Genomic DNA, 20,696 nt, shown 5'->3' on the forward strand with positions numbered 1-20,696 from the left:
TTGAAAATAGGTGCATGTGGCAAGAAGACTAGAACCCAGTCAGCATAGTTGTTGGGTTAGGATGATAGGATTGTTGGTCTTTATTTTTTACTTGCCTTTCCAGGTTTGATAAGGGCTCAAATTGTAAAATTTATTCTAAAAATAACCTTGAAGTATTTTAAAATAACTATTCATTGTGGGGAGACAGGAGGGCACACAGAAATGGCCAAACAGCTTTAATATCTTTTTCCCAGACCCTTCTCGGACTTTTAGGATCATCTTGGTCATATGCATGGTGTCCAGTAAAATATGGGTAAGAACACCCAACTGGCATGGCTCAGTGGTTGAGCATTGACCTATACCAGGAGGTCATGGTTCCATCCAGGTCAGGGAACATGCCCAGGTTGTGGGCTCGATCCCCAGTGTGGGGCATGCAGGAGGCTGCCGATCAATGATTCTTTCTCACCATTGATGTTTCTATCTCTCTCTCCCTCTCCCTTCCTCTCTGAAATCAATAAAAAAAAATGTATTTTTTAAAATGGGTAGGAAGGACTAACTGCTCAGAATCTGTTTATGCCCGGCATTTAGTTCTTTTTTATTCTGTGGAGAAGGTGGTATTATCCACACATTAGAGATCAGGAAACTAATGCTCAAAGAGATTAAAGAACCTTTCCTGTGTCAATCAGCTGGTAAGTGATGGAGTTCCAACAAAGTCAGAATGCCAGCAAAGTCCACACTCTTTTAACTGAGTACAAAATGATGCTGCCCAGATCCAGCTAACTTACTGATGGATTAATTATTCATTAAGAAAAATTGTGTTGCAATATTTTTCTCTTTTTGTGTAAAAGTAGGATTCTAAAATTCACATAGACTTGGCTTTTGACTTTAGGGAAAGAGAAATATTGAAAGCATTGCATAGCATATATGTGCATCAGTGTGTTAGACATTAAGAAGATAAAAGAGGCATAGTAAGTACCTGGTTGAGTGTTTGGACTCCCCCAGAATTTGAAGGGATTTGCATCCTCTCCCCTCAAGTTCTTGGATATATGAAACTGAAGATAAGTCTTAATGTTTTACTGTTTGGTACAATAGTTGTGACAGTTTTGGTCAAGGAAGGAGTATTATTATTACAAAGTGGAGCATTTACAGTTTCACAAAAATACCCATCCTGTTGGCCCAGGAGGGACCTAATTTATATTTTTAATAAATGGATACCATTTAAAGATTTTTTTTAAAATTGACAACTAATATTATACTATGCTGTAATTTTAGTTGAGATATTGACATACAAAATATTACACATATGTAAATGTACATTTTGATAACACTTAACATATGCATACACCTTTGAACACCACTCCAATAAAAATAATGAATGTATTTATTATCCCCAAAAGATGTTTTGTAATGCTATAATGAAGAAAAAAAACCATCATCGAATTTGATGAAAAGACCCTAGAGGGGACTCGGGTGATGTGAGTCTGGACTGGACTCTACTCATTTCCTAAATAGCTCCATGAAATTCCGTGAGTCCCTTAATTTTTCCAGCCCTTAGTTTTCTCATCTGAAAAATGAGGAGGTTGGACTAGATGGTCCCTAAGGCCCCGTATGGTTCTCAAGTTCAATAAAGCTAAGAGGACAGATGTACTTAGGGTATTGGTTTGTGTCCAAATGGTTTTATGTAAATATGCAGACATCCCCAGTGGTCTGGCGGCAGCTGTGCTGTTTCATCCCTGCCCTGCTTTGCTTGATTGATTGATCGCGAAATCATTTAATTTCTTTTCATTCTCTTTCACCCTGATTCAAGGTCATTCATGCCATTGCTTCTTGTTGGTGTTACTAAGCTTGAGGAACTGTTCTACTTGAGAATTTTGGGCTAAGGCTTGAACAATGCTGGGAATTTGGCAATGCCTTAAGCAGCGATCAGATGAGGGGACAGGACCATCAGCTCTCCAGATCTTTGTGAAGCAGCCTGGGCATCTTACGAGGGGCAGAGGCAAGCTGTACTGGATGTATTTCAGCGCTGGGGGCAGGGAAGCAGATTGGAGTTTAATTAAAATTCTAATCCCAGCATTGCCCATCTTCTTGCCAAGTCAGCAGCCAGCATTTCTGTTGGTGGTTCCGGGGATTTTGCTGTGATGCCATACATAGTTACCTCAAAAACTCTTGCAAATGTACCTAAAACTTCCATATGCTCACCAGATGCTTTAATCAGGCCTGGCACGCTGCCATCTTTTGCCTGTGTTTTCAGAGATATCTCATTCACCACGGCCAGGGCTCCTGGTGGGAGGAGGGCATGGAGAGAGCTGGTGGTGAAAACTGAGCTGATTACAAATAAGGAAACAGGTTCATCACAGCATAGAGGTCTTTCCAAACTCTTCCTGTTTTCTAGGTAGTTAAGTGGGATTTCTGAGGAGGGGCTGCTCTGACTTGACCTTGGCCCACCATGAGGTTCTTCCTGCTTTGTGCCTACATGCTGCTCCTGATGATTTCCCAGCTGAGGGCAGTCAGCTTTCCTGAGGATGATGAGCCCCTTAATATTGTTGACTATCACTGTAAGTAATCTACAGAACATTCTCCTTTTCTAAGAAGGAAGCTTTTTTGGTTTTGATTTTTCTAAGTGTTATTCGCTTTTAGAAAGAGAGTTTTATATGCCTTAAACATGTTTTGTCTATTAATTTATCCTCAGTTGTGTTCGGAAAAATGGGACAGTTTTGTTGGGTGCTTTTCTATAACAGCCCGTATTCAGGTTATATATTTTCTGTTAAAAGAAAAAGACCATTTGCTGACATTTACCGTCTTTGATTCATTTATATTCAAGACCCGAAGAGAGGAATTTAGTTAAAACCCTTCTACAACTAGTATATACAGCTAATCAATGCTGTCTATTGATTCTTTAGCTCCGTAATCCTGACTGATGGTTTAGCCCATTTTTACTTGCAGATTCAAGGCAATATCCGGTTTTTAGAGGACGCCCTTCAGGCAATGAATCGCAGCACCGGCTGGACTTTCAGCTGATGTTGAAAATTCGAGACACACTTTATATTGCTGGCAGGTAATTTTCCTCTCGTTGGTTTATTAGATTAAAATTATTTTCTCTCGTGGTGCTTGCATTAATGTGTCTAGTTCATGAAAAACTAATATGTGATTGTGATCAAAAATTGCAAGTAGCCAAAAATATTCACAGAGAAGAGCCAGTGCTGTGTGCCAGGAACAAAATACAGAGCAGCAACCTTCAGCGGTGCTGTTTTATTACTGCCATCAAGAAATCATACATCGTTCTTTATTCCTAAAGCAGCAGGGGGAAAAAAATCTTTCTTTATTCTTTTTTAACTTGGAATTATTCGAGCAAATATTAGAAGTATGTCTATGCTAATGCTAGTAGCAGTCTGACCCACGCCTGAGGAGAAGAGCTCTCTTTGCTCCCTCACCACAGTGATATATAAAAGCTTCCCACTAATGAAAAAGTACCCTTGGTTGACTTTGCTGGAGACAGAGAAAATCCAAATGATCTCCAAAACACAATAAAGGCAGATCTGTAAAAATAAAATAAGAAGCGGCTTAACATTTTTATGCATTCGCATGCTATGACTTACTGCCTTGTTTCCAACAGGGATCAAGTTTATACAGTAAACTTAAATGAAATCCCCAAAACAGAAGTAATACCGAGCAAGGTAAGCTAGTGTAGTTGGCAAATGTACTTGCATTCCCTCAGAACTTGGCTAATGCCCCCCTCCCCTCCCCTCCCCTCCCAGAATGTTCACACTTCAAAACTGAGCTTTGGTTTTGCTTGGTTAATGCAGAAACTGACATGGCGGTCAAAGCAACAGGATCGAGAAAACTGTGCTATGAAAGGCAAACACAAGGTAAGTAAAGCAGACAAGTGCCTGCTCCGTTGTGTCTTTCTGTGGTCTTGATCCCATAATGTCAGAGTATGGAATGTCTAATATTAATGTAATTGCTACTTCCTTTAGGATGAATGCCACAACTTTATCAAAGTATTTGTTCCAAGAAACGATGAGATGGTTTTTGTATGTGGTACCAACGCATTTAATCCCATTTGTAGATTCTATAGGGTAAGTATATTTTATATGTTGTGCTTTTTTCCATCAATTTTCCTTTCTTCACTAGTATGCTGTCAAAGTTGAATCCTTTCTGCTATAACCTAGTAATTTGTTTTATCGCTAATGCTATGGAAGAATAAAGACAGAATTCTTCAAATAGAATTTCAGTACAAATAAAGCAGTATTGCCTTCCAACAGGTACATTGAACAGATTTGACACCAACTATTTATTTTTCTTTTGTAGTTGAATACCTTAGAATATGATGGGGAAGACATTAGTGGCCTGGCAAGATGCCCATTTGATGCCAAACAAACCAATGTTGCCCTTTTTGCTGGTAAGGTTCTTTAGCATAATGAATATAAATGATTAATGACATTGAAGGTGCATAAGGAATTTAACGGAAGAAAAAAAGCTCATAACTAGGCTAGCTACCTTGGTATAGGTGTTTCTAAGTCTAAACGCTATGTAATTTTTTTCCAAAAAATAATTAAAAGTAGGCATATTATAATATAGTATTCTGACACTTGGTACTGTTGCTAACTAGGCCAGTGACCCTGAATAAGTTGCTTGACTTTTTGATGCTTAGATTCCTCATCTGTAAAATTAGGTAACACTATGGGCCAACCTGTCACAGGTTGCTTATGAGCATCACATTTAGCTCTATTTCTGTATATGGGGATAACAGATGAAAGCGCTCCAAAGAGTATACCATACTACACAGGGCAACACACTACAGAGTAATTGTGGTTATTTTACTCAAATTATAACTTTGGTTTCAGATGGGAAGCTATATTCTGCCACGGTGGCTGACTTCTTGGCCAGTGATGCTGTTATTTACCGAAGCATGGGCGATGGATCTGCCCTTCGCACAATCAAATATGATTCCAAATGGATAAAAGGTAACTTTGAAGAGCAGTGTTGTGGGATCACCAAGGGTAGTGGGATGGCTGAGTGGGAACAGGAGCTCTGGTCATCAGGAGATTCTCTGCATGGCTTTATATTGTTTATTTAGAGCAAGGATGAGCCCCTTTCGTTGTGAATAGGGGCATTGACAAGGAATGAAAAGATCCATAGCCAAGGCAAGAAAGTAGACTCATCCAGGATTTTATCTTAGGTGACTTAGAAAAAAAAATCCCATTTCAGTGTTCCAGTTCGCCGAACTCTCAATGCGCATGATACTCTTTGCCCACTCTCACCTACTTATCCTGGAAAGGTAACAACAGTGAGAGTCGATTAGGTCATATCTGCAGAGTCATTTTGTTCTTTGGAGTCTAGAAATCAAGATTTTTTAATTCTCAACATGAGAGGTTTTCTTCCCTACTTAAATAGGTTAATGAATAAATCTGTTGAAACAAAGACCTTTGCTATGGTTCAGTTCCCGGTAGGCTTTTTACAGTCCATTAGCTGACATTAAAGACTCCGCGTCCCCTGGAGCTTCAGCTCACCCATGTCGGGGTTTCTCAAACTCATCGGCGTGTCCGAGTTCCCATTGGCTTGAATGTAGCTGAAACCGTCAGTCATGCCTAGCCGTCAGGGTCAGACACTAATTGAATTACCTTTTAAGAGCCAGTTTGTTTCTCATTTTCTTACAGAACCACACTTTCTTCATGCCATAGAATATGGAAACTATGTCTATTTCTTCTTTCGAGAGATTGCTGTGGAACATAATAACTTAGGCAAGGCAAGTATATGCGCTTGACTTGTATTGTGGACTTGTTGCATGGAATTGAGCCCACGTTGGTAGAGATATGGCCTTTGCATGTTCTTCTCACTATGTTTAGGGCCAAGTGAAGAGAGATGGGCAGCTTGTCATGAGAATAATTGCTGAGCAATGGCTTGGATGGGAACAGCAGCCTCGGGCCTTGAGAAGACTTCATGTTTTCTGGCTCTGCAGGCACCCTTGAGCTGTGGATGCTTCTTTAACTCTTTAGCAATCCATTGAGAGTTTAGTGTTTCCCTGTGTCAGAGGCAGGATGGAAAGTAGAGGCCCTTGTTTAATTTTGGGTGCTTCGGTAAAAGCCCATATGAGTTTAAAGTCTTGCCACCCCTTCTGGGCCAGGCTTAAGGAGGGCACACTTCATTAGCAATGTGAGAAGCAAAGTGAGAGACCAAGTGCGGGAATGATTTCCATTCAGCCGGTTCAGTAGCTCACGTCTAAGGGAGCTTTTTTGGCAGAACAGGTAAATGGCCCCTTTTCTCCCAGGTAAATCTAGTTTACACCCCTAGTCTACTGCTCCCTAGATTCTTCTGAACCAGATACATCTTTAGCTTTTCTTGTCCCTCCCATGCATAGGAGCTTAGGTTTTCATTCCCCTCCACGCTCACAGCCCCTTCCTCTGCTTTGTCCCTCGGGCAGGCTGTCTATTCCCGTGTGGCCCGCATATGTAAGAATGACATGGGTGGCTCCCAGCGGGTCCTGGAGAAACACTGGACTTCGTTTCTGAAGGCTCGGCTTAACTGCTCTGTCCCCGGGGATTCGTTTTTCTACTTTGATGTCCTGCAGTCTATTACAAACATAATGCAAATCAATGGCATCCCCACGGTGGTCGGGGTGTTCACCACACAGCTCAACAGGTGAGAACAGATCCCGGGCAACTCAGAAGACCTTCTGTCTTTGCTGGTGGGACCCAGGAACGGGCCCGTGGTGGCCTGACAGTTTTCTGATGGGTTTTCCTCTTTTTCAGCATTCCTGGGTCTGCGGTCTGTGCATTTAGCATGGATGACATTGAGAAAGTATTCAAAGGACGATTTAAAGAACAGAAAACTCCGGATTCTGTTTGGACAGCAGTCCCTGAAGACAAAGTACCAACGCCAAGGTAAAGAAAAAGGATGGGAAGGGATTTTTTTTCTTTAACAAAACCATCTGGCCACTGGAAGCATCCGTCCTCAGCGAGCAGCTGGGCCAGCTTCCCATGCTGGGAGGGTCTCTGTGCAGGACTGCACAGGAGTCAGTCCCACAGCCCTGTGAGCAGGTGAAGAACCCACCGAGTCGGGGAAATAGCATTGCTCTCTGGGTGCTGCTCTCTCTTCTTTTTCTCTTGACCTCTTCTTTCAGAATGGACACTTATTCCTTAGATACCATTGATGATGCGGGGGAACACACACACTGTTTTCCTTTCAGGCCTGGCTGTTGTGCAAAGCATGGCCTTGCTGAAGATTATGAAACCTCTATCGGTTTCCCGGATGAAACCCTGTTGTTCATCAAATCCCACCCCTTGATGGACTCTGCCGTCCCACCCATTGCAGAGGAGCCCTGGTTCACAAAGACTCGGATCAGGTAAAGCTATGCAGACATGGCAGCCCCTCCCACTCACACCTGCTCTTCCTGCTGGCCTCCTCCTCTGACCTGGCTCACCTCCTCCCGCAGGTACAGGCTGACAGCCATCGCCGTGGACCATTCCGCCGGACCCCACCAGAACTACACTGTCATCTTTGTTGGCTCAGAAGCTGGCGTGGTACTTAAAATTTTGGCAAAGACCAGTTCTTTCTCTCTGAATGACAGCGTATTACTGGAAGAGATTGAAGCATACAACCATGCAAAGTAGGTATATTTTACGAGAACACTCTTCAGCACTGCTCAAAAATTTCCGGACTTTATTTCATCTAGTCATTTCCTTCCAGCCCTCTAAATTAGCAGTGGTTTGGCATATTAGTGTTTTGGGTTTTGTTGTGTTTTTTTTTTCTCTCACTGAAATAAATCCTGGCTTTGTTTTCTTCCTGAGTCCACTGGAGCTTGGAGGTGGGCAGTTGATGAGTTTAAAAATAATTCAGCCCTTGTATTTCACCTGTGGAAGATGAGAGCATTTCAGCACCACCCCTCCTACCTTGTAGATCAATTTCAGGATGCTACACGCAGCAGACAGAGGCAAGCACACACACATTCACAGGCACAAACAGAATATAATTCTTCCAACCACTGATAGACAAGATTATTTAGACCATTAAAACAGTCAAGAAATAGATGAGAGAAATGGAGCAACAGAGACTAAGGAGAAACATCTAGCACAGGAAGATTTAACGGCATTAAAAACATCTTTTTTTTCCTCTACAGTCCAACATGGTCTTCACAAATATAATTCCCTTCGATCATCAGAAGGGGAAAGCAATCTTTAAAAAATGCTTTATCTTCCTGAAATGTAACCAAGCATGCATAGCAGTAGAAGATGAATCACAGGATTAATATTTCCCAAACTATGTACTTGCTTGGTTTGCTATCTAGAATATCCCTTACGACCTCCCCAGCTCTCAGTAATTGCAAAAATCAAACCTCACTTGCCCTGTATAGGTCATGTAGCTTTTGACTTACTAAACGTATGGCTTCAAAACGCATCCCACACTACAGGTGTAATCCTGAGAACGAGGAGGACAGAAAGGTCATCTCATTACAGTTGGATAAAGATCACCACACTTTGTATGTGGCATTCTCGAGCTGCGTAATCCGCATGCCCCTCAGTCGCTGCGAGCGTTATGGATCATGTAAAAAGTAAGCTGATGTTTCTGTTCTTACCCTGGGGTCGTGCAGCATTAAGACCTTTGATGACAAGGAAATCCAAGTGTCATTCTGTTTGGTTTTGTGCAGGTCTTGTATTGCATCTCGAGATCCCTACTGTGGCTGGTTAAGCCAGGGGACCTGTGGGAGAGTCACCCCAGGGATGCTGTAAGTATACTTTGCCACATTAGCCAAGAGCTCCACACCTGCTCCGATCTTCCCCAGGGTCTGCAAAGCTAGAAATTTTAGAAAATTTCCAATAACACTACACCCCTTCTGCCCCCGTTTTTGGTTTTAGGGGAGGGTATTTTTTTTTACAAAAGGAAAATCTGGAACTGTGAGAGGGAAGCGAGATTATAGACAGCCTAATACCTGAGGGACATAGGCAGTCTCTTCTGCTCTCCTAAACATTCCAGTTACCAAATGTTTAACAGAAATACTCCAGTTAGCAAGCTCTGCTGAAATGTCCATTCCCCCCCCCCCTTTTTGCCCATTCCTACTACTAATCGATGTATGTTCTTGGTTCTGCTCTGATTGTCACTTGTGTTCCTGTGAAGGCTGTTAACCAGAGACTCCTTTGTTTCCCATAACCACAGCGCTGGAGGATACGAACAGGACACGGAATACGGCAACACGGCCCACCTCGGGGACTGCGATGGTAAGACTGAATCGCCCTTGCCCTCCTGGCCCTTCTTTTTGACCACCTTTGCACGTGAACATTATTTTACAACCAGCCTTTTAATGATTCAGGACACATACCACCTAGCATTTAACTTAAACTTCGCAAAAGCTGAGCTGTTTGGTCATGGGGATACATTAGAGAAGAATCTTACTTCTTTTTTTTTTTTTTTCCTTAGAGAATCTTACTTTTTTTTTTTTTTTCTTTACCATTTACAATTTTGTAGGAAATCTAGAGAAAGGTAGTCTAACCAGTAGGTTAATCTTTTCATTGGTAGCCTTTTCTTTTGACTTTTTTAGTTAATTGGAATTCATAAATTTTTTGCTTTCTTTTGGTTACTTTTTTACTGATTACTTGTTCCTTTAATTCTTTTAGAAATTTTGCCTACTTCAACTACACCAGATTACAAAATATTTGGCGGTCCAACATCTGGTTAGTTTTTTTAATTTTTTTGAATTAACAACCTTTTCTTTCCTTCAGTTCAGCATTTTCAGCCCCTTCTCCCCTCCTTTTGCGCAGTTTGGCAGCCCTTCATTTTTGTGCTTTGACTCATAACCCCACTGATGGTACCAACAGACTTTTTCTGACTCAGTACTTCACCCTGTGGAGCATGTGAACAGTCCATCATTGGCCAAGGCACATCCTCTAAGGAAAATCAAATGAGTTCACATAGATTGCATTCCAGCTGCACGTGACCACCAAGCTTTCTTCTCACCTGTGCATTGTGAATGTTGCCTCTGGCCATCTAGATGGAATGGATGGCCGAATATCATTATTGTCCCCCTTCTCTCCTCACCTTTCCTCAGACCTAGTAAACAAATACACATTTCCCCAAAATGTGTATTTATACATCTTAGAGGTCTTTTTGGAATGGTTTGCGGTAATCCTGGGAAACATTGAATGTTGCGGTCTCAATGGTATGAAAAGGGCTCCTGGTTGAATGAAGCTGGTTTCCGATGGATTAAGGTGCTCAGTGGGCTCCCCACGCTCCTCTCTCTGTGTCTGTTTTTGGAGTCTTCCTCTGTGAACATCACACCAGTCTGAAGTGGGATCTCTGGACTTTGAACCTAAAACCAAATGCTTACATTTGTGAGGGAAAACCTATTTGGTGGGAATCTGTAATAGGCAGGCTAAGAGATTAAGTCACTCCCAATCCTATTGCTGCTTCTAAAACTCGCCAGCAGTTTCATTCCTTGGGAAAGGGGGGAGGGGAGGGGATGGCAGATCTTATGCATCAGAACATCCTAATTCAGCTTGTCAATGCTGTTCCTTTTGCATGAGTTGCTGCTAACTCTTTGGAAGAAACTCCCTGGGCATTTTGGAATTCACGGGCAAGGTTCATCCCTGCTCCAGTGCTTCCCGGTGGGCAGTGAGCCCCCTCAGTGCAGTGAATAATCTGCAGGAGGATGGGGGTCCTTGGCAAAGCAGGACAGCGTAGGCAGAGCTGGTTCATCAGGTCCCAAACCCATTGTTTACAGGGACCTGCCCAGCTGCTTTCTGATGAAGCTACACTTAGGCTCGCCAGTGAAGGACAGGCAGACAGCCTCCAACCATCTATGCAAGTGCTTGGAAAATTTACACAAAAAGAAATGAAATGATGTTATCTCACCAAAGGATGAGAAAAGTAGCAATTAATCTTCGTGATTTGTATTACCTATTCCTTGAGTGTCATTCATCACCCCAGAGGCTTCCATAGGAGCGTTTGAGGATGTTTAATTTTGAAATCTGCTTAATATAGCTTTATTGTCCATTTTTAGTTTTTAGTTCTCCCTTGCAAGGACAGGATTTGGTGTAGTCTTGGTGGATGTGTTTTGATAAAATCCTAGAACTGGTTTTCTCCTAAAATTGACCTCAACTGTACTTAAAAATGCCACAGGTCAGTCAGAAAAATCTGCTGACACTTCCCACGTTAATAAAAAAAAATCTGTTTGCCACCACAGACATGGAGGTATCTTCATCTTCTGTTACCACAGTAGCAAGTACCCCACAAATCACACGCAAAGTGGTTGATACCTGGAGACCTAAACTGACGAGCTCCCGGAAATTTGTAGTTCAAGATGACCCAAACACTTCTGATTTTACTGATCCTTTATCAGGTATCCCAAAGGGTAAGGCCTCACCAGGAGACTCATCGCTCACTGAGTGGAAACCTGATTCCTAATAGCTCTGGAGTCTAGGACCTAGGGCTCTCCAGAGGAGAGCCAGAGAGGCTGCTGCCAGTGTCACCACCGCCTCGGCGGCCGCAGTCCCCGTGGTTTTCTGTGGATATGTTGAAGTGCATTCCTTAAAAGATGAAAGAGGTGGAAAGCTGTTAAAGAAAAGGTGGTGAAACGGCCACTCAGACAACCTAATCTGTTGATTTCTGTCTGAAGATGCTGGAGACTTCTAGATATCAGAGAATTTCAAGGGTCATTCAGCCACATCAGAAACCAAAACTCATTAATTGCAAATACCCAGGTATCAGATATTTTTGCCTAAGAACCAGTCCCAGTCTTTTGTTTAGCTACCGTTCAAAATGCATTATGAAAAGGACATGTGAGGTGCTAAGTTGCTTGAAGGCTACAAGCAATAAAACACAACAGCCCATCATAGAAGCAGTTATAACATAGCTGCCTATGGAGTAGGCTAATGAGGTATATTACTCCGGAAAAAAGAAGAACCAATTCTTTAGCACTTACTCATCTTTGGAATCAGGTTTCTAATCAGTTTCTATGACCGTACATTGTCATTTATGATTTATACCTGTTTATTTTGGTTTTATATATTTTCACTGTACATAATTTTATCATCATTCTTTCTGCTTTGTTTTCTTTAGTAGTGCCATTTCTACCTTTATTCTTTGTCTCTCAAAATGCCACTCAATCTCATAACCCTGGACATGATTAAAAATGACTAACGTTCCAAGGCCTTGGTACTAACCTAAAGCCACCAAGCCTTCAGAATCCCTCTGACTTCCCTTATTCTGGGATAGCTGTGTTTATAGCATGTAACAGACTTGGATACCTCTTAAACTAACATTTCTTTGGTTGACTGTTAGATGTCTGTGGTTGCATTAAAAATCCCAATAATTAAAAACTAATTTACTCTTCTTCTAGTCTAACTTAAATATTTCTAAATATTTCAAGATATTTGAATCATATTACTTAACAAATGCAAAGTATATTTCCTGAGACTGTTTAGATTTCTTTCATAGCAGGCAGTCCAAGAGGGCTTCGCCCCAAAATGGAATGAAAAAAAAAAAAATCAAAGCAAACACGAACGTCTGTCTTTGTAGCTAACAATGACCAAGCAGATGCTTTTAGTTTGTGAACAAGTTATGGGTTTTTATTCAGTTAAGGTAGCATAATTATGTTAGCATAATATATATTTATGCCAATTCATACATGCCCCTAATCCTAGCAGCTGCCTTTTAATCCAGATTTATGGATTAGGAGAAAACCATGAGATAAAACATTTTGTGAGTTTAAAACAGGTCATTTAGAAAATGTACACTTTATAATTCTAATTTTTAGGTAGGAACACTTAAAATTTCTGTTATATAACAACAGAAGAGGAGGTGGGGGAAAGAAGGCAGAGAATACAGATCAATGGGAGATTAGAGTTATCCTGGCATTTGCAGCAATCAGATGTCTCTGGGGATCCCATTGTAATTAAAGAAAAAAAATAAATGGAAATTTAGAGTCTACCTCACCCTCCAAGCTAAGCGTTGGCTCAGTGGAAGCTGTTGCTGGCAGGTATTGTCTCCAGAGCACCTCACTCAGACTCCTTCCCTGTGTCTGTTGCAGGTGTACGATGGGAAGTTCAGTCTGGAGAGTCCAACCAGATGGTCCACATGAATGTCCTCATCACCTGTGTCTTTGCCGCTTTTGTTTTGGGTGCATTCATTGCAGGGGTGGCTGTGTACTGCTACCGTGATATGTTCGTTCGGAAAAACCGGAAGATCCACAAAGATGCAGAGTCTGCCCAGTCGTGCACAGACTCCAGTGGAAGTTTTGCCAAACTGAATGGTCTCTTTGACAGCCCGGTCAAGGAATATCAGCAGAATATTGATTCTCCCAAATTGTATAGTAACCTGCTGACCAGTCGGAAAGAGCTGCCGCCCACCGGAGATACTAAAACCATGGTCATGGACCATCGAGGCCAACCCCCTGAGCTGGCTGCACTCCCCACGCCTGAGTCCACACCTGTGCTGCACCAGAAGACCCTGCAGGCCATGAAGAGCCACTCAGACAAGGCCCATGGCCATGGAGCTTCAAGGAAAGAAACCCCCCAGTTTTTTCCTTCTAGTCCTCCACCCCACTCCCCACTAAGTCACGGGCATATCCCCAGTGCCATTGTTCTTCCTAACGCTACCCACGACTACAACACGTCCTTCTCAAACTCCAATGCTCACAAAGCTGAAAAGAAGCTTCAACACATTGATCACCCTCTTACGAAGTCATCCAGTAAAAGAGATCACCGGCGTTCTGTGGATTCCAGGAATACCCTCAATGATCTCCTGAAGCATCTAAATGATCCAAATAGTAACCCCAAAGCCATCATGGGAGACATCCAGATGGCCCACCAGACCCTAATGCTGGATCCCGTGGGACCTATGTCTGAGGTACCGCCCAAGGTCCCTAACCGGGAGGCATCGCTCTACTCTCCTCCTTCAACTCTCCCTAGAAATAGCCCAACCAAGCGAGTGGACGTCCCCACCACTCCTGGGGTCCCCATGACTTCTCTGGAAAGACAAAGAGGTTACCACAAAAACTCCTCCCAGAGGCACTCTATATCTGCCATGCCTAAAAACTTAAACTCACCCAATGGTGTTTTGTTATCGAGACAGTCTAGCATGAACCGTGGCGGGTACATGCCCACACCCACAGGGGCGAAGGTGGACTACATTCAGGGCACACCAGTGAGTGTTCACCTGCAGCCTTCCCTCTCCAGACAGAGCAGCTACACCAGTAATGGCACCCTTCCTAGGACGGGGCTAAAGAGGACACCGTCCTTAAAACCTGACGTGCCACCAAAGCCTTCATTTGCTCCTCAAACCACCTCTGTCAGACCACTGAACAAATACACTTACTAGGCCTCCAGTGTGCTGTTCCCCGTGTGGCTTTTTGCTGTCCACATTGTTGCGAGGATGATGTTGTAAGGGTACCTTAAGATAAGAGACTCACTTGTCTTTTAAGAGAACCAAGTGGCCAAAGAAACTCTCTCACTTTGGCAACATCGGAACTTGCCACATGTAGCTACTGCAGCGAGGCTTCTGTGTACTTGCCTGGAAACAAAGGAAGGTGCTGGCCATTCCATTTCTTTTGTTTGAAGCGGAAGAGAAGTATAGCTCCAGCTCCGAGGGGCTACCTTCCCCGGGGTAAAGAGCTAATACAGTGCACAGAAGAATCTGTGAGCAAATACTTGAAAATGGGTTCAACTTAGACTGCCATTATTATGGGTGGTCTTCCCATTCAATGTGAACATTTAAGATGTATGCATTCACCTTGCCTCTTGCACAAATGTCAAAAACAATGGTAATGTCTCAAAGAAACAAACTTGTAGATTACCAAACAATTTGCTAAAAATTCAGTCTTTGACCCAAACTGTAGCATTTTTTTTCCATGTGGGGCAATTTTTTTCATGCCACCAATGAGCTGTGTGTGCGTGCGTGCGTGTGTGGGTGTGTGCGTATGTGCGTGTGTGCGTGTGGGTGCATCCTGTACCCACTAGGATGTGGTTAGGTGTCCATTGCATCTTTTTGTGCTATGGAGTTGTTTACATTGAGCATGACTGAACAAGAGACAATAACTACTTCCCACAGCAGTTCATTGTGTTCAGCTTTGAGAAATAAATAAAATGAAGGCTGATTTGACCATCACTATGATTGACTTACGTGGTACCCAATGCCAGAATGTAAGAGTTCTAAGTAATTTTGTGCTGCTATTCATTAAAACTTCTATTACAGTCTTGCCAGCTTAAGGACATAGAGATGTTAAGAGGTATCCTTGATTTATCCAACAGTATTCAGTAGTAAAACTTACCTGTCCACTGTGAATCCGAGCCTGAGTCACTCTATTTAACTTTGACACACTAATAAGGTTTTAGTTTGATTGTGTTTAGTTTTTCCCATGTAGTAAAATTTCTCTTCCTTTAACTCCTCCTACCCCCAAGATTTAAAATTGAAAAAAAAGACAATAGAGGGAAAAGTGAAAAGAATTGTAATTGGCTTAACAGACGGTCTATGAAAACCTAACAGTGGTGCAATCACGTTGTCTATGTTGTGTTGTGTGAGAATTTCCTCCTAAGTCATGCAGGTAATGACAATATACTGTAAATATTACATGTGGTTTACCTGAATCTGTGCATTTTGTGCCTTATTCATGAGAATGATAGAAGTACTAAAATATGTCAAGTGTTTTCAGTATAGCACATCATTTACTGAGTGCCAGTTGTAAATGTTTTTCAACCAGCACCTGAAGAGACTTTTTAAAAAATCAAATAAACAACCTAGAACCATTAAGCAGTCCACCCAAATCGCAGCATTATGTCCTTTGCCGTGATAAACATTCCACTCCTGCTTTCCTAAGGATGAAACAGTGATACTGTGAAGTCAAATGAGGTTTCCTGGGTCATGGGACACCTGCTGAGACCATAGAGTCATTGATTCGTAGCTTTGCAGAAGCCACGTGCAGTTGTTGATGGGCAATCCAATGGCTGTTTCAGTTACGATGCTGCAAGTCACACGGTGGTTTATTGACCCCAACCTAGATAGTAACAAGGCAGAGGAATGCTCCTGACCAAGTCAGACAAATAAGTTCAGCTGATTCCTTGTGATAATGCTGATGATATACATTTCCTGGGGGAGGATGGGTCAGAAGACCAGAGCATTTTTATATAAGATGTAGAATACTGATACAGTTATGCTTTTCCTTTGAGAATATCGTTTTATAAAGAACACAATTCCCTGAGATCGCTGGAAGCTCAAAAGCTAAAACGTCTGTTCTTGAAATACTTCATCTTTGCAACTAAAATATTACAGATTAATAATAAATTAAACCAACCAACGATAAACACTACTCAGTCCACCGCCAACAAACGTGTTTGAGTTCACCTTACCAATATTAATCCTGGCGTGCGGAAAACGGAGCGGTAACTCTGTGTGATTCCCGGTAACATGTTATAACATTGTGCTGCCTTGTCGTTTGTAATGTGAGTTCCTTCAGTATTTATGTTGAGATTTCTAACATTAAATCTAGTCTCTATCCTGTTAATTTAATTTTTTAAATGCTTTATCCATTTGTGCAAAGGTAAACACAGATTGTATCTTTTTTAATGTTACGGCATAAAAAGTAACCCTAAAGTGAAGTGGCTCTATACTGTTTTATAGAGTACTTTAACATGTATAGATACCTTGTAAACTTGTATTGTGGATGTGTAAATAATATGTACTTTGGGTTTTTAACACCGCATGTAAAGTCAAAATAAAATATATAAATCATTATTTCCTGCCTTTTGATATTGAAGAGGTTTAACATATTTTCAAAATAGTTTTGAGTCAACACCAGTGAGAATTTCTTTTTTTAAAAATCTACCAAAACATTCTTATCTGGAATGTTTGCTACCCAGTCAGGGTTACACCAGCATTCTCTTTTCAGAAGGCTGATACCGATGGGTAGACTCCTGAAACACTGAGAAATGATTTTTAAAACCAGATGAACTGTGTTGCATCAGTAGTCAGGAGCTACAGGGCAAACATACTAGTGGCTTACTTGTCCTCATATCTGGTTCAACAGACATTTTTAAAATTCATGATTTCTATTCCCACATTTTTCAATGTCATTTTAAGTCCAAAATTATAGCTGGTATCCCGGATTCCCGTGAACATGTCCTGCGACTTGATATATGGCATCTCTCAATTCTGTTGTTTTAACTGAATAGAACATATGCATAGATATCCTCCCCAAATATTGAAATGGAAGGTATAGTTATGATTCCATTTAGTTCTTGCCTTAGCATGGAATGAGTTGGTGACTGCTGTCATTGGTTCTGGTGGACGTTGAGGGTGTCACTTCCCTCCTGGGAGAAACAATAGAGTGTTTGCAGTGACTTCTCCTGGGCCCAGCTGCTGTCCTGGCTGCAGCCCACCTGTGCCTCTCCATGGCCACATTTTTCCCCAGAGCCCCAGCCGCATCTCTGCAGAAGCAGCAGTTGCCACATTCCTGTCTTGGTCCTGGTTCTAACATGATGTCATCTAATGAGGGTGCTGCATTCCCATGCTAGTTGATGGTATCAGGGCTTCTTTATCATTCTTCTCATGGCACATTCTAGTTTAGATATACGAGGAAGAGTGCAGGGATCCTGTACAAGGGCAAGTACCTCGGTTACCGGAAGGCCGAATTGCCCCCTTTTAACAGCTACCACCACTACAGCTGTGTAGGCAGCAAGACAGTGCCACTAGTCATGGAGCCGACTGGCATTGGGCGCCCTGCCCCATGCAGAAAGTCAGCCTGTACCCCGCTGCAGTGCCGGGGAAGGGGGGGTGTCCTACCTTCTCACCAACCTGCAGACGCCCATTTGTAACTCTTAGAATTTAAACAAATGAATAAAGAAAGAGACAAGAGAAATTTATCTTCATCCTGTTTCTTTGTGGGCTTCCTGAGCATTACAATCTCTTTCATTTACATTCTCTATTTCTATTGAATTGGTGTTTATTGGACCTGATGGCCATTATACCAGATTTCCTGGGTTCTTTGATTTTTCTTTCTCTTCTCCCCTGATAGACAGACTTAACCTTTTTCTATTGTGGACATCTTTGATAATTTAATGAATGCTACAGACAGAGCTGAATTTCACTTCTTAGGAGATTTACAGACCCCCTAAAACTATGATTCTTCAAGGTGAACACTTCGGCGTCATTTGAAAGAAGGAGTTTTCATAAGGAAGACATTGTAAAGGCACACATTAATTAACCAGGACAGACCACCTGTCCTCTAGGTTCAGAAGTCCCAGTGATTAGGCATTTAGGTTACTCTGGGGGTGGCAATTTTGAAACCAGATGGAACACTCGAGATGCTGGTGCAGGCTAAGAAGAAAGGGAGTCTCCCATGTAAGGCAGTGTCCCGATGGCCAAGATGCTGGCCAGGTACCAGAAGGACCGACCCTTTTTCCCTCCCTTCCCAGCTCATCTTCATCCTCCTTGTCAGAGGAGGGCAAAGAACAAAGTGTCAAAATAAGCCCTGGGTCCAGGTCTGGGAGCTGGGTTCTAATCCTGACTCCATCACTCATCAAGCAACGTTGTGGCACTATACCTCTCTCGACTTCAGTTTTCTCATTTTTGAAAAGAGATGGTTTGACATCCATATCTCTGACAGTTTTATGTAACCTGCCAACTCTACAATTCCATTACCTATTTTATGAATGCTATGCTTAAATATTACTCTTTCAATAGCTTGGTTTGTGGGCTTTTTATGGGTGTGTGAGGTTTGCTCCTGTTAGATATGAGAGATATGTGAAATTTGTAATAAAATAAGGCATGATAAACAATGCACTTCAAGCCATTTAGCTTGGGTCTATATGTGATGTTTACCCTTTTCTGAATATATAACATGCAAAACAAATCTCTGTCAAAGTTACATTCTTTTATCTACTAGATATAATACTATAAACAAGGAAAAATTGGACCTATCATAACCAACCTTTAATTCACAGGGAATAGGGGTGAGGGGTTGGGGGAGAGTGGTCAAATCCTGAATATGCAGACCATGAATCAACTGAAATTCACACATAAAGGAAAATAGAATATTTTGGGCACTGTCCCATGATATGATTCTCTTGTTTTTAAATTTTTTTATTGATTTTTAAAGAAAGAGGGAGAGGGAGAGAGAGAAACATTAACATGAGAGAGAAACATGAATCAGCTGCTTCCTGCATGCCCCCTGTCAGGAAATTGAGCCCACAACCCAGGAATGTGCTCTGATCTTGAATCCAACCGAAACCTTTCAATGCATGGGATGATACCCAACCAACTGAGCCACACCAGCCAGGAAATGATTTGATTCTTTTAAAAATTAGGTATTGATTACTGGTTGATCAATGTCTCTGTAACATGCAGTTTGGTTCCTTTTAGCCTCTCATGGTGGGTTTGAGTGAAAGAAAGTATGAAAACATAACACTTGTTCCTATGCACTATTCTTTGTAACTGTTCTTTACTTGTGTGAGATGGACCCCCTGATGCTACTGTAAAGATTGTTAGAGTGGGCAGAAGGGGGATGTTTTTCAGGGTCGAGCAGCCCGGACTAGTGGAACCGTCTGTGCTGGTGGAAATGCGCTCTTCCTGGACTGTTCAGTATGGTAGCCACTAGCATGGATGGCTCTGAGCACCTGGAATGTAGCAAGAGCCACTGAGCTACTGTATATTGGACAGCGCTGGTCTAGAAAGCCACTGCTGCTCCTGCCCCCACTGCCAGGTCTGGCCACTGCTCTGAATGCAGCAATTCCATGGGGCCTGTAACTCTGATTAATAGATGAGACGTGATTTGGACATTTGGTTTGTGCACCCTGTGCCTCACCAACAGCCGGGCTCACAGTTGATCACCAATCAATCACAGATCTAGTTTGAGGTTTTGTGTGTGTTCTCCTATTTAGAAACTCTGATGAGCACAGTTGGTATCCATGAGAGGGTCAGCACTTGGGTTGTGTGGACAAGTTTTTGCTTCTCTGAGGTTTTTTTTGGAGCTTTTGAGGCCTACTCAGTTCATCCTCAACATGCTTCCTGTTGGAAAGGGACAAGCTTTGTCATCCCCATTTTCAAGGTACAGAAACTGAGGTTCGTGGGGCTATGACAACTATAGAAATGCAGATGGCAGCCACGTCAAAACTCAGGGCTAATTCACCTACTCTCACATTCATGTCCTGTGCACACACCAACGCATTCCATGAAAGGGGGAAAGAGAATATCAGAGTTCAATCAGAAAGGATGGCCTCTGTCCAGCACTTCATGTATAATGAGAGAAACAAAAATGGTGGAATAGTTATAGTATTCAGGGGTATGTGCCAAACATCCAGTGAAAAAATAAAATGTTCAGTGAGTCAGGCATGTGCTGGGCCATCGTAATGAACATGCCAAATCAATTATTTGAGGAAAAAAATTTATAGATTGAGTTGATTTGTAAGTTGAAAGCAACCAAAGAGGATGAACTCCGTGATGTTCGAAGAAGCTAACCTGACGTGTCCAACCTGAACCCATCTATAGTAAGTTTCTGGGCATCCTGCAGACTTACATCTGTGGGCTGTCAGAGTCTCGGGGAAGAACTCCCTTTATTTCTTATGTTGGAATTTCTTCATATTGAGCCGGGGTTACAGATTGGGAGTTAAACGCAGTTGTAATTTTCCCACTGCTCCTTACAGTTGCGGGGGCTATCTTAGAGGAGAATGTTTTCTGATGGTTTGAGCTGCCTAGTCTTCATGAGGCCCAGCGGAAGCATGGAGAAAAGGTCTGTGGAA

At 42.2% G+C, this 20,696-nt stretch overlaps 1 protein-coding gene across 7 annotated transcripts in view; it reads left to right on the forward strand.

Annotated features, from left to right (window-relative positions):
* Window positions 1-16,695, forward strand: part of SEMA6D (semaphorin 6D) — a 54,527-nt gene extending 37,832 nt beyond the window's left edge. The window contains exons 2-19 of one of the 7 annotated variants that reach the window (XM_079768958.1): window positions 2,372-2,534; window positions 2,923-3,034; window positions 3,593-3,653; window positions 3,783-3,845; window positions 3,954-4,055; window positions 4,288-4,378; window positions 4,824-4,943; window positions 5,637-5,725; window positions 6,401-6,618; window positions 6,729-6,860; window positions 7,166-7,321; window positions 7,412-7,585; window positions 8,387-8,527; window positions 8,624-8,701; window positions 9,130-9,191; window positions 9,588-9,644; window positions 11,153-11,308; window positions 12,998-16,695. In XM_079768958.1, the coding sequence (XP_079625084.1) occupies window positions 2,426-2,534; window positions 2,923-3,034; window positions 3,593-3,653; window positions 3,783-3,845; window positions 3,954-4,055; window positions 4,288-4,378; window positions 4,824-4,943; window positions 5,637-5,725; window positions 6,401-6,618; window positions 6,729-6,860; window positions 7,166-7,321; window positions 7,412-7,585; window positions 8,387-8,527; window positions 8,624-8,701; window positions 9,130-9,191; window positions 9,588-9,644; window positions 11,153-11,308; window positions 12,998-14,286 (3,210 nt within the window). In that variant the 5' untranslated portion in view covers window positions 2,372-2,425 and the 3' untranslated portion in view covers window positions 14,287-16,695. Of the gene's footprint in view, window positions 1-2,371; window positions 2,535-2,922; window positions 3,035-3,592; window positions 3,654-3,782; window positions 3,846-3,953; window positions 4,056-4,287; window positions 4,379-4,823; window positions 4,944-5,636; window positions 5,726-6,400; window positions 6,619-6,728; window positions 6,861-7,165; window positions 7,322-7,411; window positions 7,586-8,386; window positions 8,528-8,623; window positions 8,702-9,129; window positions 9,192-9,587; window positions 9,645-11,152; window positions 11,321-12,997 lie in introns of all 7 variants that reach the window. The other 6 variants (XM_079768957.1, XM_079768956.1, XM_079768959.1 and 3 more) reach the window with 6 other exon arrangements.
* Window positions 16,696-20,696: the final 4,001 nt, after the last annotated feature.

Source organism: Cnephaeus nilssonii (genome assembly GCF_951640355.1).
Source record: "Cnephaeus nilssonii genome assembly, chromosome: 4".
Classification (NCBI taxonomy): Eukaryota; Metazoa; Chordata; class Mammalia; order Chiroptera; family Vespertilionidae; genus Cnephaeus; species Cnephaeus nilssonii.